This window comes from Balaenoptera acutorostrata, chromosome 19, assembly GCF_949987535.1.
Source record: "Balaenoptera acutorostrata chromosome 19, mBalAcu1.1, whole genome shotgun sequence".
NCBI lineage: Eukaryota > Metazoa > Chordata > Mammalia > Artiodactyla > Balaenopteridae > Balaenoptera > Balaenoptera acutorostrata.
The window spans coordinates 14,809,364-14,827,114 of NC_080082.1; the positions used below are offsets into that span (position 1 = coordinate 14,809,364).

At 41.4% G+C, this 17,751-nt stretch overlaps 1 protein-coding gene and 1 long non-coding RNA gene across 2 annotated transcripts in view; one reads left to right on the top strand and one right to left on the bottom strand.

Moving 5' to 3' along the window:
• Positions 1-17,751, bottom strand: part of LOC130705723 (uncharacterized) — a 93,990-nt gene that overhangs the window by 26,205 nt on the left and 50,034 nt on the right. The window lies entirely within an intron of this gene.
• On the top strand, positions 4,656-7,158 carry LOC130705722 (soluble lamin-associated protein of 75 kDa-like). The gene is given in 2 exon segments (XM_057534326.1): positions 4,656-5,383; positions 5,733-7,158. Coding segments are annotated over 2 exon segments (2,037 nt in total). The 5' UTR covers positions 4,656-4,659; the 3' UTR covers positions 7,046-7,158.

Sequence of the window (17,751 nt, forward strand, 5' to 3'; positions counted from 1 at the left end):
TGGCCACCGTTATCTGCCCTCAGACCATCATTATCTGTTATCATTATTCCCTTTACCCTGGTTTATGCTAGTCACACAAGAAGCCCCAGGATTCTAGGTCATTCATTATCCCTTGCATTTCATCCCAAATGGTCCTGTACATTCTGTTTTCTAACCCCATTTCCTACCCTCTTCATCTCCTGAAACTCTCAGGAATTGGTTATTGGGATCAGCAAAATCCCTCTTTTCTCAAAATCTCTGAATTTTTCCTTCTCCTTGCTCTAAAGGAAATCTGGGTCTCCTCTGAGGACAGTGATTCCTCTGCAGCCCTCTCAAGTGGTGGCTGTTTTTTTCCCACACCTTGCAGTGGAATAGGTATCCTCTTTGTCCTTTTTTATTTTTTTATTTTTCTTTTTGTCCTTATTGCTGCTTCCAGACCATTCTGCTTCCCTCCTTCCCAAAAGTGCCCAGCTTTGATTCTGATGTTAACCAGACTATGCTACCCTCATTGCCATCATATGGCCACTATCACTCTTCAACCCTGCTCCCACATAACCTCAGTATCCTTACAGATGATGCTTCCAAAACACTAATTTCTAAAATCCCTGACCGCCTCTCCTCCAAAAAGTTTGTCCTCCATTGTAGCTCAGTTATTCCCTTTGTGTCCTTGTTTCACCTCTTATCTCACTTAGATTCCGTGGTCTGTTATTATAATCACTCCTTCGAATATAACCTTGGTTCCCTTTCCCCTCTGTCTCTCACTTCATTGTACTTTTCTGACAGAACACAAGCCTTAATTAAATCTAACCCTCCACGTATGCATGCACAAGTGCGGCAGCTGAACACGACTGGAAAATTCACATACCTCTGCTAACTGCTCTCACTTTGAGTTTATGACCACTCACCTTAAAAAGGCCTTCAATGTCACTCATCAATTCTACTTACATTATCCTAGCACAGTCGTTAACCCATTCTCACAGATGGCCATTCCATACCTTCCCCTCTCTTTTCAAACTTTTCATAACTTCCTCCCCATCCTAAGATGACAACCTTGTCTCCTAGTTCACTGAGAAAATAAAAATAAGAAGAGAAAGTCCACAAGGTTCCCACCTCCCTGCATCCATGCTCATATACTCTGCCTTCCCTCCTATTAATAACGATGAACGGTATGTGCTCCTAACTTGGGCCAACTCCTCCACTTGTGTACACCTGATTCCATCACTCCAACCATTCTCCTCTCTCTCCTGGATCATTTCCCTCAGCAAATAAACAAGCCGTTATTTCTCTCATCTTCAAAAACAACAACTGTCTCTTGATCTCACTTCTCTTTCCAGCTACGGTCCCATTTCTCCTCCCCTTCAGACAATGAGAATTGGCTATTTTCCCATCTCCAAACCTTTCCTCCCATCAGATTTTCATACTTATGACTCCACAGAATGTCCTCTTGTCAAGGTTATGAATGACATCCAAATTGCTATATCTAATGGTCAATATCTATCCTTAATCTTTCTGAAGCTTTAAACACAATTGATTACTCCTTTCTCCCCGGAACACTTTCTTCTCTTGGCACCACACGCACTTTGTTTTCCTCCTATCTTGCTGGCGACTCCTTGGTTTCTCTTGTCCTCTTCTCCATCTTCTCACTCTTCCTGAGTGCTCTTATCCAGCCCTGTGGCTCTCTATGTTGATGATTCTCAAATATACATTTCCAGCCCGGACCTCTCCTTTGAATTCTATATATGTATGCATATACATATATCCAACTGCCTGATCAACATTCCCACTTGGTTGTCCAATAGGCATCTTGAACTTAACACATCCAAAATCAAATTCTTGATTTCTACACCAAAGCCTAATTCTTCCCATTTTTGAAAATGGCAACTATATACTTGAGTCAGCCTTGACTCCTCTCTTACTCTCATTTCCACATCTGATCCATCAGTGAATTATTTGACTCTACCTTTAAAATATATGTTTTAATAGATATTTTAGAATCCACTACCTCCACTGCTACTACCCGGATCCGAGACAATGGTCTCTTGCCTAGCCTCCTAGCTGACCTCCCAGCTTCTGTCCTTGACCCTCTTACGGTTTATTCCCCTCACTGTAACCCAAATGATCCCTTAGAATATGTCATTCCTAAACTTATACGCTCCAGTAGCTTCCCATTTCACCCTAAGTCAGAGTCAAACTCCAACTAATAAGGTCTACTGCATTCCTACACCATTTGTCCCATCCTGCCTTTGCTACCTTGCAACCTCCTCTCTTATACTCTTCTTGCTAACTCACTCTGATCAGTCACACTGCTTTCCTTGTGATTCCTGGCTTAGCACCTTTGCACTTGCCTGTTCCTTTTGCCTAGAATGGTCTCTCCTCAGGTATTTTCCTCACCTCCTTTAGGTTCTCGCCAAAATGTTACTTTCCCTGACCCTTCTATTAAAAATTGGAAAACGGAATTCCCTGGCGGTCCAGTGGTTAAGACTCCATGCTTCCAATGCAGGGGGCCTGGGTTTCATCCGCGGTCAGGGAACTAGATCCCACATACATGCCACAACTAAGAGTCTGCATGCCGCAATGAAGATCCTGTGTGCCACAACTAAAAAATGAGTAAATACATAAATTAAAAAATAAAAATAAAAATAGGAACAACCCCACCCTTGGTCACAATTTCTTCTTTCCTTATTTTTCTCCATAGCACTTATCACAATCTGATATACTACACATTTATGTGTTTGCCCCCCAACCAACAGAACGCAAGCTCCACAGACACAGAGAATTTTGCCTGTTTTGTTCACTGCTGTTTTCAGGGCCTGGAGTAGTGCCTGGAGTGTAAGAGACACCCAACAAGTATTTCTGGAATTTACTGCATGAAGGAGATTATGATGGAGAGTACAGAAACAACAGCACTTGAAAAAAATACTTCATGGCATGCCAAGGTTTCATCTTGCCTCTAATGAGCTCCACTGCAGCATTGCCAGCAGAAAGGTGATAGGGATCAGATCTGTACAATGAAAGATCACTCTGGCTGCAGGGTGGAGCAAAGACTGGAGGGGTGGGATTGGGGGTGGAGGGAATAGTTGAGGGGCTGTTGGCAGAGATTCAAGCAAGAAAAATTGAGAGTCTGAGCAAAGACAGTGGCTATGGACATAAAGGGAAAGGGAGCAGATTTGAGTTACTTAGGGGTAGAACAGACAGACCTTGGTGACCAATGTGATACATGGAATACAGCCCAACAGAAGACACCCTTTTATTCTCCCCAGATTTCACCCCCAGAAACTCCTTGACTGGGCCATCATGGATCACCTGCAGCAGTCTCCAGAGATTTTTGAAAGCCTGGAGGCAGAATCCTCAGATCACATCCTGTCCTGATTCCAGGTAAGGCACCATCCAACAATGTCAAGTTCCTGAACCACCAAGAACTTACAAGTTTGGGCTCTACAAGGAACTCCTAGCTCTATTTCCCATTTTCTCACCCACTCTGACCTGTTAAGGAGACTAAAGCAAGCAAGAACCAACAAGAAACTTAAAACCGTGTTTACCTTTTACCTCCTATGACTTACCTTAATTCAGCTTGTTCTCCCAGTGTTGACTGAAACAGATACTTCTAATACAGAGAAAAGGGCTATCCTATTGCCAGGTGATCCCCACCCAGGTGTCCTCCCTCAGGGCCCAGCTCAAGGAAGCAAGTTCTACTGAAGGCAGTTGTCCATTTGATAATAGGATTTACAGCAACCAAGATTCCCTTCCTGGCATACTTCTTCAGAAGGTCTTGGCTCCCTAGGATGCTACAGTCCAACTAACTGCTACAGTCTACAGATGCTTAGCCAAAACAGAAAGCTCCAGTCCTCCCGAATTCATTCTTTAAACCCAGCCGCTTAGCCAGTACCCTAGTTGGGACTGACACCAGGCTTTGGTAAGCCACACAGGGCTGGTGAACAATGGAGGGAGTGTAACATCACTCAAGTTTCAGGCCTTAACATCCACATTGCAGGCTGATGCATCCTGAGTGAAGTAAGGAGTGCTGGAGCCCCTACATGAAAAGGAACGCAAGGAAAGCTGGACTGTGCTTTTAGTGTCACCGTGGACACGAGAGACAGGTAGCCAAGTACAGCAGCTGAGAAACTCCAATCCTAGTACACAAGGAGTGATGGTCTGGGTGAAGGCAGCAGGAATGGGTAGTGTAACCAGCATAGAAATCCTTCTTGATCTCTTGAGAAAATCAGACTCTGGTTCAGGGGCTGACCAAGGATTTCTTCACCATTCAGATGGGTCCCCAGACTGTAAAGATCCAAGAGCAACTGATGGAGCTCAGAGCTCTGCTGTATAGTGGTCCCTGGGAGACAGCTCTCTCCACAAAAATCAGTTTGAGAAGCACCTGAAGTGCATGCAGACTTTTGTAAGGCTTCTTAACTTGGGACCCCTTGAAATTGGATATGATTTGCAAATGTGCGTTTTTCTAGAGAGAAGGTCTTTATCTTTCATCGGATTCTCTGAGACTCAAAAAGAAAGGGACTGGAGGAGCCGGGCGTCCCGGGCGAGGGGCAGGCGGCTGTACCGGACCCGGCAGCCGCGAGCGGCGCGGCCCGGGCCCGGCCGGGGGTCGCCAGCGAGCCGCCGCCGGCTTCATTCATTCCCGCGGCTCCGCCTCCTTCCCTGGGCTCAGGCGGCGCGTCCGAGAGGATGGCATTCCCTGTGGATATGCTGGATAATTGCAGTCATGAGGAAATGGAAAATTCTGCTGAAGATTACATGTCAGATCTCAGGTGTGGGGACCCTGAAAATCCTGAATGTTTTTCTCTTCTCAATATTACAATTCCTATCAGCCTGCCAAATGTAGGCTTTGTACCTCTCTATGGTGGAGATGAGACCCAGAAAGTTCTTGCTCTTTTTGCACCCGAGGACTCACTCACAGCTGTGGCACTTTACCTTGCTGATCAGTGGTGGGCTATTGATGATATTGTGAAAACATCTGTCCCTTCCAGAGAGGGACTTAAGGAGGTGAGAACTCTTGGGGAGAGAGGGGTTCTGTATGTTCTGAATTGAATTATTTACAGAAAGCTGGAAATGGAGAGAAATGAGATCCCATTCTTGTGTCATAGCAGTACTGATTATGCTAAGATTCTGTGGAAGAAAGGAGAGGCCATTGGGTTTTATTCAGTTAAGCCTACAGGAAGCATATGTGCCTCGTTTCTTACCCAAAGCTACCAACTGCCAGTTCCTGATACAATGTTCGTAAGAAAGAAATATAGAGGCAAAGACTTTGGGCTTCATATGCTGGAGGACTTTGTTGATTCCTTTACAGAAGATGCACTTGGCTTGCGGTATCCACTGACCTCTCTCATGTACATAGCTTGCAACCAGTACTTTGAAAAATATCCAGGAGAGGGGCTTCCCTGGTGGCGCAGTGGTTAAGAATCCGCCTGCCAATGCAGGGGACACGGGTTCGAACCCTGGTCCGGGAAGATCCCACATGCTGCGGAGCAACTAAGCCCGTACGCCGCAACTACTGAACCTGTGCTCTAGAGCCTGCGAGCTACAACTACTAAGCCCGCGTGCCACAACTACTGAAGCCTGTGAGCCTGAAGCCCATGCTCTGCAACAAGAGAAGCCACTGCAATGAGAAGCCCGTGCACTGCAATGAAGAGTAGCCCCCGTTCACCACAACTAGAGAAAGCCCACATGCAGCAACGAAGACCCAATGCAGCCAAAAATAAATAAATAAAATAAATTTATAAAAAAAGAAAAATATCCAGGAGACCATGAACTGCTTTGGGAAGTTGAAGGTGTTGGACACTGGTACCAGAGAATACCAATCACCAGAGCATTACAAAGAGAAACATTTAAAATTACTGCAGTTTCTCAAAATGGAGCTAAAAGACCTGTGTCTGGAGAATATGGTCTTGCATCTGTTCCAGACTATGAAGCAGGAGCTGAAGACAGTCTGTCTAGTGAGATGCAGCTAACTATTGATTCTCTAAAAGATGCTTTTGCAAGCACTTCTGAAGGTCACGATAAAACACCTGTTTCCACTCGTACTCGAAGTAGTCATCTAAAGCGGCCAAAGATTGGAAAACGGTTTCAGGATTCTGAATTTAGTAGTTCTCAAGGGGAAGATGAAAAGACTCCTCAGACTTCACCTACAGCTTCAGTGAACAAATTGGAGTCTACTGCACGAACATCAGAGAGCTCAGAAGAATTCTTGGAAGAAGAACCCGAACAGACTGTGATTGAATTTGAGGATGAAAGTAGTGATAAAAATGTTCGACCAGCACCAGAAACCCAGCCAGGCCTGGAAAAGCAAGAAGGTGAAAAGGAATCTGAATTAGAGCCTATGAATGGTGAGATAGTGGATGATACTCTTAAGACTTCACTTATAACAGAAGAGGAGGACTCCACTAGTGAAGTTTTAGGTGAAGAATTAAAATTGCAGTCTTTTAATTCCAGCGAAGACTCTACGAATCTTGTTCCACTGGTGGTAGAATCTTCAAAATCTCCTGAGGCTGTTGCACAGGAGAAGACTTCACATGTAACTGACTCAGAAATGTTGCTAGATGAAGGCCCATCTAATGACAAGGGGCACACTGAAGAGAGGCTGCCTCTAGTTTCAAGAAAGAAAGCACATTTTGGGAGTTCAGACAATGTGGCTACTATCCCAAATGAAGAACGGTCCGACAGTGGTTTTCCAAACTCCGTGATAACTGACTTTTCTGAAGAATCGATTCCTGAAAATGTATCACCCAACACGACTGCCTCACTGGAAGACCAGGGTGAGGAGGGGGTAGCCGAGCCCCGGGAGACACCTCCAGCTCTTCCTCAGAGCTCTGTAGTAGAGGCTGAACTTGAAGATGTGCCACTTTCACAGAACGCAGGGCAGAAGAACCAGTCAGAGGGGCAGTCTGAAGCATCTTCCGAGCAACTGGACCAGTGGACACAATCAACGGAGAAGACTGTGGATAGCAGCTCAGAGGAGACAGAAGTGGAAGCGCCCGTGGTCGACAGGCGGAATTTAAGAAGAAAGGCCAAAGGGCACAAAGGACCTGCGAAGAAGAAAGCCAAGCTGACCTGAATGAGGAAGAAATGCGGATGATAGATCCTCTTCTTTGTAACGTAACTGTTGTTTTTAAAATATGGCAGTTAATAAATAGCATGGGGCACAGGACAAAAACTCCAAGTTTTCAATTTGAACTTATTTATGATGCCGCTTTTCCCTCCCCTATAGGACCTAGGATTCACCGTTCCTTTTAATTTTTCAGGCTATTTTGTGTAAATACAATTTTTTAAATTTTTATTAACCATGTTTCGATTTTGGGAAACCAGATCATACCATATTTTCTTTAGCAGTTGGGGATATCTGACCATTAATATTTCAGAAAATATAAATTAAAAAATGTGAAAGGGCTTCCCTGGTGGCGCAGTGGTTGAGAGTCTGCCTGCTGATGCGGGGGACGCGGGTTCGAGCCCTGGTCTGGGAGGATCCCACATGCCGCGGAGCAACTGGGCCCGTGAGCCGCAGTTACTGAGCCTGCGCGTCTGGAGCCTGTGCTCCGCAACAAGAGAGGCCGCGATGGTGAGAGGCCCGCGCACCGCGATGAAGAGTGGCCCCCACTTGCCGTAACTGGAGAAAGCCCTCGCACAGAAACGAAGACCCAACACAGCCATAACTAAATAACTAAATAAATTAATTTAAAAAAAAATGTGAAAGTAGTAGGGTTTCCATCAATTGTAAGGATCACAGAAATCTTTTATACTAAGGGTTTTAATAGTAATCTTGGTGAAGGTTCTAGAAGTTTTATCTTAAATTTCAAAACTAATCATCATTTTTTTAAATGTAGGCATGCTTAAACAAAAATGTCAGTAAGTTAGGATAAATGCAACTTCAACTAAATGAGAGCACAAATTTGGAAATTTATGGTCAAAGGTTTATGAAGGTGGTACTTTGGCCTCTTAGTTCTTAGTTGTAGGTGCAATTTCTTCCTTTGACTTTAATGTCTGTGGAAAGGCACAAACAAAATCTGTTTCCAGTTCACTCTTGATAACATCTGATATTAACAGTACTGCTAGGGATTTAACTCTGGCCTGTAGGCACTCGTATAATTATTTAAAATTTCATTTGAATCTGGGGACTCTACTTTTGTCCTCACCCAGTTAACATGTACACTTTAGAAGTGTGAGAACCCTTCCTAAGGCTTCTCCTTAATCCTGCCACTGCCTTTATTCTAGAATCTTCGTTATATTCCCCTTTCATCCACTTCCCTAACTCATGGAGTGATTCCTGTCAAAAGATCTTTTTGCCTACCTGCCAGCTTATGCCCTTGGCTTCCATTTTTGGTAGGTTTGGAACTGCGCCCCACAATCTTAGACCTAGATGGCAGGAATAAGCTGCCCTAGGAGCCATAGTTACAAGAGCTTAAATCAGATTGGAGGCTTCGTTTGTCCCTTTTGGCTTGCTTGCTCTTGATTTGTTCTGTGCGGACAGGTTACAATCTAGCCTGTGTGTACACTGTGGATGCCTTTGCCTGCGCAACACAAAGGCCTTTGCCTGGGTAAACTGAAAACAAAAAACATCCTCAATTGTTTATTTTTGTATAATAATTTATTTAAAAATGAACAAAATGGTTATTCTTAGAATCCAAAGAGAATCTTAAAACAATCCTACTCTTTGGAAGTATTATGTGTACTCAAATTTTCATGGAAGTTTGAGAATGTTTTGAGGCTATTCAGATTGTTTTTAAAACTGCTTGGTCCTTACATGAAAAAAAATGTGTTATGACTTTGTGTCATTATTTGAGGTGCTAAGGATTGATGTTGAAGGTTTATTCAGTCTATGGTCAGGTGATACTAAATTTTATTTTGGGATGTTGGCATTTCAGGAAGATTTAAAGTTGAGGTAAAAATCTTTAGCAGACAAAATAGCAAACCCTCCTTATTCGTGTAAAATTTTGAATACTTGTATCCTCTACTATTTTCTTTAATTATTGGTCAGAGTTAGGCCAGATTATTCCATTCTAAATGAAAATTAAGGGCTTCCCTGGTGGCGCAGTGGTTGAGAATCTGCCTGCTAATGCAGGGGACACGGGTTCGAGCCCTGGTCTGGGAAGATCCCACGTGCCGCGGAGCAGCTGGGCCCGTGAGCCACAACTACTGAGCCTGCGCGTCTGGAGCCTGTGCCCCGCAACGGGAGGGGCCGCGATAGTGAAAGACCCGCGCACCGCGATGAAGAGTGGTCCCCGCTTGCCGCAACTAGAGAAAGCCCTCGCACGAACCGAAGACCCAACACAGCCAAAAATAAATAAATAAATAAATAAAGTAGCTATAAATGAAAATTAAGCACTTTGGCCATTTGTTTTCCCAACAAATGCTAATCAAGTGAAAGAATAAGTATGACTAACATTAGTGTATCTATCAAATGTTTATGCTGTTTTATACATTTTGTGAGAAATTTTTGTTAATACCACAATTAGGGAAATAAAGATTTAGTAAATTCTTAACCTTTTCATTTTTAATTTCTTAAAATCGATTTAAAAACCTAACACTTACTTTTTTACTTGGATTCTTCATTGTTCTCTTTAAAATACTTTCTTTAAAAAGGTGTAGTTTAAGACTGAGCTCACTGACAACTCTTGATGTGTGAATATAGTTGCTGAGGTTTACAAAAAAGAAATGTTTAGTTATTCATATATGACCACTAAGGACTCGCAGTATAAATTTATACTTGTTAAACTTGTTTGGTTTAAACAGTAGGTGCATTTTAAGCAGTTTCAAAACTTTCTGTTCAGCACACAATTTTTGTCCATATTATCTCTGACAGAAAATGTTATTTTGGACTTTATAGTTGGTAGAGGAAAAAAAGTTAGGTCACATGAAAAAAACCTAACTTTCATGTTCAGTAACAATGAGTTCTATGCTCAGTGAGTGAAGTGTAGAATTTGTAACAAAATTTATTCTCAATAAGGAATCTAAATAAAACTTAATCACATTACTTGTACTTTTTGCAAAAGGCATTAGAAAAACTCTGAGAATGACAGAGGACTGAAATCTGATTTCAACCAGGTAGTCTAGTTGTTCAGTGTCCAGTCACATTCTATAGTCCTTTGTGAACTTTTTTCTGTTTAAAAGTCTTATTTGTGGAGAAGGGAGTTCAGTTCAGTTTGTGTAAATACATATATATTTCCTTGTGTAATATAAAGCAGACAGTTATTAGCAAAATTTTACTTCTACTTTCAAGTTTATTCAATTGCTAGACATCACAGAAATATATTTAAGAATTTATTATAAAAAGTTTATTCAATTGCTAGACATCACAGAAATATATTTAAGAATTTATTATAAAGTTTCTCTACAACTTTTAACAGTGAGAGGGTCTATTATGATTTTTTATAAAATCAAATAGCATGACAGAATGTCAATCTTCTACTACTTAAAATGTGTCTCTATTCATGGTGTTTCCATTCAGTGCAGAGAATTATCATGGCAAGGATAAAAACTACTAGTGATTAATGGTTCACTTTTAGCTGACCACCAGAACACCACCTAAAATGATTTCAGTGACTTTAGAAAAATATCTTCAAGGTTTATGATTGCATCGAATTGAGCCTTTACCTGGTATCTAAATATCTGCTCTTACATTCTGATTTACCCTTAGGGATTACCTTCTAAGGTTTGGTCACACCAACAGACTGAAACAGATTTTAATGTAAATAAAGAGTTTATACTAACATTACTCATCTGTGTAACAGTATTTTAGAAATTTCTGCTTCGTATGTCCACTAGTAGCAATACCGTTTGAAGTGTTAACCCAGTCTTTCATGGGTGTGGTTAGTTACAAATGTTTATGCTTCTGTTTGCATACTTAGTATCAAGCTTTATTTGTACAAGATAGTTTAACTTGCTTATTTTTGGTTGTGAAAAATAAGCAAACCTCAGTTCTGTATCCACTGCTTACCTTTAGTCGATTTTTTTTCTTTCCCCCTCCAAAACTTGTCATTCACACATTCCCCATTTCTATTAGCAGCAAAATCATTTGTTAAAATCTAATTGTAAGGAAGGTTCTGCTTCTGTTATCCTGAAGTAATTGTATCATACTGGATAGTAATTCCCAAGGAACTAGCCTTTCTTTTCCTTAGTGTCTGTGTGTTCTAAAACTTCTAAATCTACAATTTAGAAAAGATGTTACATTATTCAGAATAGCAAGACTTACTCAAGTACTTACGGTTGTTTTCTTGGTAGTTTCCTTTTTCTAATTTTTTTATTTTATTTTTAACAGTAGTAATTAAACCTATATTTTGTGATTGTTTCCTGGTCTGTGTTTTGAAATTCCTTCCCTTTTCCCTAATTTCATTGGTGAAGATGTGTTTAGATATTGAATTTGTTTAGACACTGATTTTGTTTAAGGCACAATTAATCACATTGGTTGTACTTTCAAGACAGACTTAAAAAAATAAACAGAATTGAAAACAAAAACAAAAACAACAAAAAAGAAAGGGACTGGATCTGTACAACCTTAACTGCACTTTCCAAAATGGTAGCATTAGCCACATTTCAAGTGTTCAATGTCCACAAGTGGTAGCTGACACTGTATTTGTGTAAAAACATTCCTCACCACAGAAAGTTCTATTGGACAGTGCTGCCTTAAAGAAATGGTCCATGGTCATGTAGGAAGGTAACATTACCTGATGAGTAAGCCTGGGCTTTGAACACAGACCTGGGGTTGAGTCCATATTTTGCCACTATAAACCATGTAACTGTGGATACATTATTTAGCTTCTCCAAACCTCTATTCCATCATCTGGAAATTATGAAATTTACCTCCTAAGGCCATGGCAAAGACAATGTGATAACCCAAATAAGTGTGAAGTATAGTACCTGGTTTGTCGCAAGCTCTGAAGGAGCAGTAGCTACAATGATCTTCTTTCATAACCTTCACGCTCCATAATTCCTTTTTGGAAATGCCCTCTGTTCTGGATACCCTGAGTTTTCGATTAATTACCTCTTTTTTTTTTGGCTGTGCCACACAGCATAGGGGATCTTAGTTCCCCGACCAGGGATTGAACCCACACCCCTTGCATTGGGAGCGTGAAGTCTTAACCACTGGACTGCCAGGGAAGTCCCATGAATACCTATTTCTTAACGACTGCTTCCAGCCAGCCTTTCCAGAAGTTCTTCCTAACTGACTTATGAATCACAAATTAAAGAGGCTAACATCTGTAGTATTACAGGTAAGGAAGGAGGTGGGATGGCTACTTGTACTGAGGACTGTGTGAGGTGCTTCATTAATCATTAAGACCACTGTGTTTGGGACTTCCCTGGTGGCACAGTGGTTAAGAATCTGCCTGCCAATGCAGGGGACAAGGGTTTGATCCCTGGTCCAGGAAGATTCCACATGCCATGTAGCAACTAAGCCCGTGCGCCACAACTACTGAGACTGTGCTCTAGAGCTCGCGAGCCACCACTACTGAAGCCCACGTGCCACAACTACTGAAGTCTGCGCGCCTAGAGCCCGTGCTCTGCAACAAGAGAAGCCACCACAATGAAAAGCCTGTGCACCGCAACAAAGAGTAGCCCCTACTCGCCGCAACTAGAGAAAGCCCGCACACAGCAATGAAGACCCAACACAATCAAAAAAAAAAAGATCACTGTATTTGTCACAGAATTATATGCAAATGCAATAAGGAAAAACTGGAAACAATCTAAACGTCTGTCAATAGAATCCTGGAATACTGGCATATGATAAATCCATTCAAAGTAATGTCTCCCATAAATATGTGTTGAGATGGGTAAATGCTCGCAATATAATGTGAGTGAAAAAAGCAGATCTAACCCCCATGACCCAGCCTCCATTAGAGACACCTGTATAAACGTGTGCCAGGAGACATGTCAAGAATATTCAGTCATAGTTCCAAACTATGAACAACTCAAATGTCCATTAACATGAGCATGGACAAATTGTGGCATATTTACACATGGAATATTACACAGTAATTTAAAAAAAACCCATAACTGTATGTAACAATGTGATGAAACTTACAAGGATAGGGATTCCCTGGTGGCGCAGTGGTTGAGAATCTGCCTGCCAATGCAGGGGACACAGGTTCGAGCCCTGGTCTGGGAAGATCTCACATGCTGTGGAGCAACTGGGCCCGTGAGCCACAACTACTGAGCCTGTGCGTCTGGAGCCTGTGCTCCACAACAAGAGAGGCTGCAACAGTGAGAGGCCCGTGCACCGCGATGAAGAGTGGCCCCCAGGAGGAGGAACCAAGATGGTGGAGTAGAAGGACGTGCTCTCACTCCCTCTTGTGAGAACACCAGAATCACAACTAGCTGCTGGACAATCATCAACAGGAGGACACTGGAACTCACCAAAAAAGATACCCCACATCCAAAGACAAAGGAGAAGCCACAATGAGATGGTAGGAGGGGCGCAATCAGAGTAAAACCAAATCCCATAACTGGTGGGTGGGTGACTCACAGACTGGCGAACACTTATACCGCAGAAGTCCACCCACGGGAGTGAAGGTTCTGAGCCCCATGTCAGGCTTCCCAACCTGGGGGTCCTGCAACGGGAGTCGGAATTCATAGAGAATCAGACTTTGAAGCCTAGTGGGAATTGATTGCAGGACTTCGACAGGACTGGGGGAAACAGAGACCCCACTCTTGGAGGGCACACACAAAATAGTGTGCGCGTCGGAACCCAGCGGAAGGAGCAGTGACCCCGGGGGAGACTGAACCAGACCTACCTGCTAGTGTTGGACGGTCTCCTGCAGAGGTGGGAGGTGGCTCTGTTTCACCGTGGGGACAAGGACACTGGCAGCAGAAGTTCTAGGAAGTACTCCTTGGCATGAGCCCTCCCAGAGTCTGTCATTAGCCCCACCAAAGAGCCCAGGTAGGTTCCAGTGTTGGGTTGCCTCAGGCAAAACAACCAACAGGGAGGGAACCCAGCCCCACCCATCAACAGTCAAGTGGATTAAAGTTTTACTGAGCTCTGACCACCACAGCAACAGTCAGCTCTACCCACCACCAGAGCCTCCCATCAAGCCTCTTAGATAGCCTCAACCACCAGAGGGCAGACAGCAGAAGCAAGAAAAACTACAATCCTGCAGCCTGTGGAACAAAAACCACATTCACAGAAAGTTAGACAAGATGAAAAGGCAGAGGGCTATATACCAGATGAAGGAACAAGATAAAACCCCAGAAAAACAACTAAATGAAGTGGAGATAGGCAACCTTCCAGAAAAAGAATTCAGAATAATGATAGTGAAGATGATCCAGGACCTCGGAATAAGAATGGAGGCAAAGATTGAGAAGATGCAAGAAATGTTTAACAAAGACCTAGAAGAATTAAAGAACAAAAAAACAGAGATGAACAATACAATAACTGAAATGAAAACTACACTAGAAGGAATCAAAAGCAGAATGACTGAGGCAGAAGAACAGATAAGTGACCTGGAAGACAGAATGGTGGAATTCACTGCTGCGGAACAGACTAAAGAAAAAAGAATGAAAAGACATGAAGACAGCCTAAGAGACCTCTGGGACAACATTAAACGCAACAACATTCGCATTATAGGGGTCCCAGAAGGAGAAGAGAGAGAGAAAGGACCAGAGAAAATATTTGAAGAGATTATAGTCGAAAACTTCCCTAACATGGGAAAGGAAATAGCCACCCAAGTCCAGGAAGCACAGAGTCCCATACAGGATAAACCCAAGGAGAAACACGCCGACACACATAGTAATCACACTGGCAAAATTTAAAGACAAAGAAAAATTATTTAAAGCAGCAAGGGAAAAACGACAAATAACGTACAAGGGAACTCCCATAAGGTTAACAGCTGATTTCTCAGCAGAAACTCTACAAGCCAGAAGGGAGTGGCATGATATACTTAAAGTGATGAAAGGGAAGAACCTACAACCAAGATTACTCTACCCGGCAAGGATCTCATTTAGATTTGATGGAGAAATCAAAAGCTTTACAGACAAGCAAAAGCTACGAGAATTCAGCACCACCAAACCAGCTCTACAACAAATGCTAAAGGAACTTCTCTAGCTGGGAAACACAAGAGAAGAAAAGGACCTACAAAAACAAACCCAAAACAATTAAGAAAATGGTCATAGGAACATACATATCGATAATTACCTTAAACGTGAATGGATTAAATGCTCCAACCAAAAGACACAGGCTTGCTGAATGGATACAAAAACAAGATCCATATATATGCTGTCTACAAGAGACCCACTTCAGACCTAGGAACACATACAGACTGAAAGTGAGGGGATGGAAAAAGATATTCCATGCAAATGGAAATCTAAAGAAAGCTGGAGTAGCTATACCCATATCAGATAAAATAGACTTTAAAATAAAGAATGTTACAAGAGACAAGGAAGGACACTACACAATGATCAAGGGATCAATCCAAGAAGAAGATATAACAATTATAAATATATATGCACTCAACATAGGAGCACCTCAATACATAAGGCAACTGCTAACAGCTATAAAAGAGGAAATCGACAGTAACACAATAATAGTGGGGGACTTTAACACCTCACTTACACCAACGGACAGATCATCCAAAATGAAAATAAATAAGGAAACAGAAGCTTTAAATGACACAATAGACCAGATAGATTTAATTGATATTTATAGGACATTCCATCCAAAAATAGCAGATTACACTTTCTTCTCAAGTGCGCACAGAACATTCTCCAGGATAGATCACATCTTGGGTCACAAATCAAGCCTCAGTAAATTTAAGAAAATTGAAATCATATCAAGCATCTTTTCTGACCACAACGCTATGAGATTAGAAATGAATTACAGGGAAAAAAATGTGAAAAGCACAAACACATGGAGGCTAAACAATACGTTATTAAATAACCAAGAGATCACTGAAGAAATCAAAGAGGAAATCAAAAAATACCTAGAGACAAATGAAAAAGAAAACACGACGATCCAAAACCTATGGGATGCAGCAAAAGCAGTTCTAAGAGGGAAGTTTATAGCTATACAAGCCTACCTAAAGAAACAAGAAAAATCTCAAGTAAACAATCTAACCTTACACCTAAAGGAACTAGAGAAAGAAGAACAAACAAAACCCAAGGTTAGCAGAAGGAAAAAAATCATAAAGATCAGAGCAGAAATAAATGAAATAGAAACAAAGAAAACAATAGCAAAGATCAATAAAACTAAAAGCTGGTTTTTTGAGAAGATAAACAAAATTGATAAGCCTTTAGCCAGACTCATCAAGAAAAAGAGGGAGAGGACTCAAATCAATAAAATTATAAATGAAAAAGGAGAAGTTACAACAGACACCGCAGAAATACAAAGCATCCTAAGAGACTACTACAAGCAACTTTATGCCAATAAAATGGACAACCTGGAAGAAATGGACAAATTCTTAGAAACGTATAACCTTCCAAGACTGAACCAGGAAGAAACAGAAAATATGAACAGACCAATCACAAGTAATGAAATTGAAACTGTGATTAAAAATCTTCCAACAAACAAAAGCCCAGGACCAGATGGCTTCACAGGTGAATTCTATCAAACATTTAGAGAAGAGCTACCACCCATCCTTCTCAAACTCTTCCAAAAAATTGCAGAGGAAGGAACACTCCCAAACTCATTCTATGAGGCCACCATCACCCTGATACCAAAACCAGACAAAGATACTACAAAAATAGAAAATTACAGACCAATATCACTGATGAATATAGATGCAAAAATCCTCAACAAAATACTAGCAAACAGAATCCAACAACACATTAAAAGGATCATACACCACGATCAAGTGGGATTTATCCCAGGGATGCAAGGATTCTTCAATATATGCAAATCAATCAATGTGATACACCATATTAACAAATTGAAGAATAAAAACCATATGATCATCTCAATAGATGCAGAAAATGCTTTTGACAAAATTCAACACCCATTTACGATAAAAACTCTCCAGAAAGTGGGCATAGAGGGAACCTACCTCAACATGATAAAGGCCATATACGACAAACCCACAGCAAACATCATCAAAAACTGAAAGCATTTCCTCTAAGATCAGGAACAAGACAAGGATGTCCACTCTCACCACTATTATTCAACATAGTTTTGGAAGTCCTAGCCACAGCAATCAGAGAAGAAAAAGAAATAAAAGGAATACAAATTGGAAAAGAAGAAGTAAAACTGTCACTGTTTGCAGATGACATGATACTATACATAGAGAATCCTTAAAATGCCACCAGAAAACTACTACAGCTAATCAATGAATTTGGTAAAGTTGCAGGATACAAAATTAATACACAGAAATCTCTTGCATTCCTATACAGTAATGATGAAAAATCTGAAAGAGAAATTATGGAAACACTTCCATTTACCATTGCAACAAAAAGAATAAAATACCTAGGAATAAACCTACCTAGGGAGACAAAAGACCTGTATGCAGAAAACTATAAGACACTGATGAAAGAAATTAAAGATGATACCAACAGATGGAGAGACATACCATGTTCTTGGATTCGAAGAATCAACACTGTGAACATGACTATACTACCCAAAGCAATCTACAGATTCAATGCAATCCCTATCAAATTACCAATGGCATTTTTTACGGAACTAGAACAAATCATCTTAAAATTTGTATGGAGACACAAAAGACCCCGAATAGCCAAAGCAGTCTTGAGGGAAAAAAACGGTGCTGGAGGAATCAGACTCCCTGACTTCAGACTATACTACAAAGCTACAGTAATCAAGACAATATGGTACTGGCACAAAAAGAGAAACAT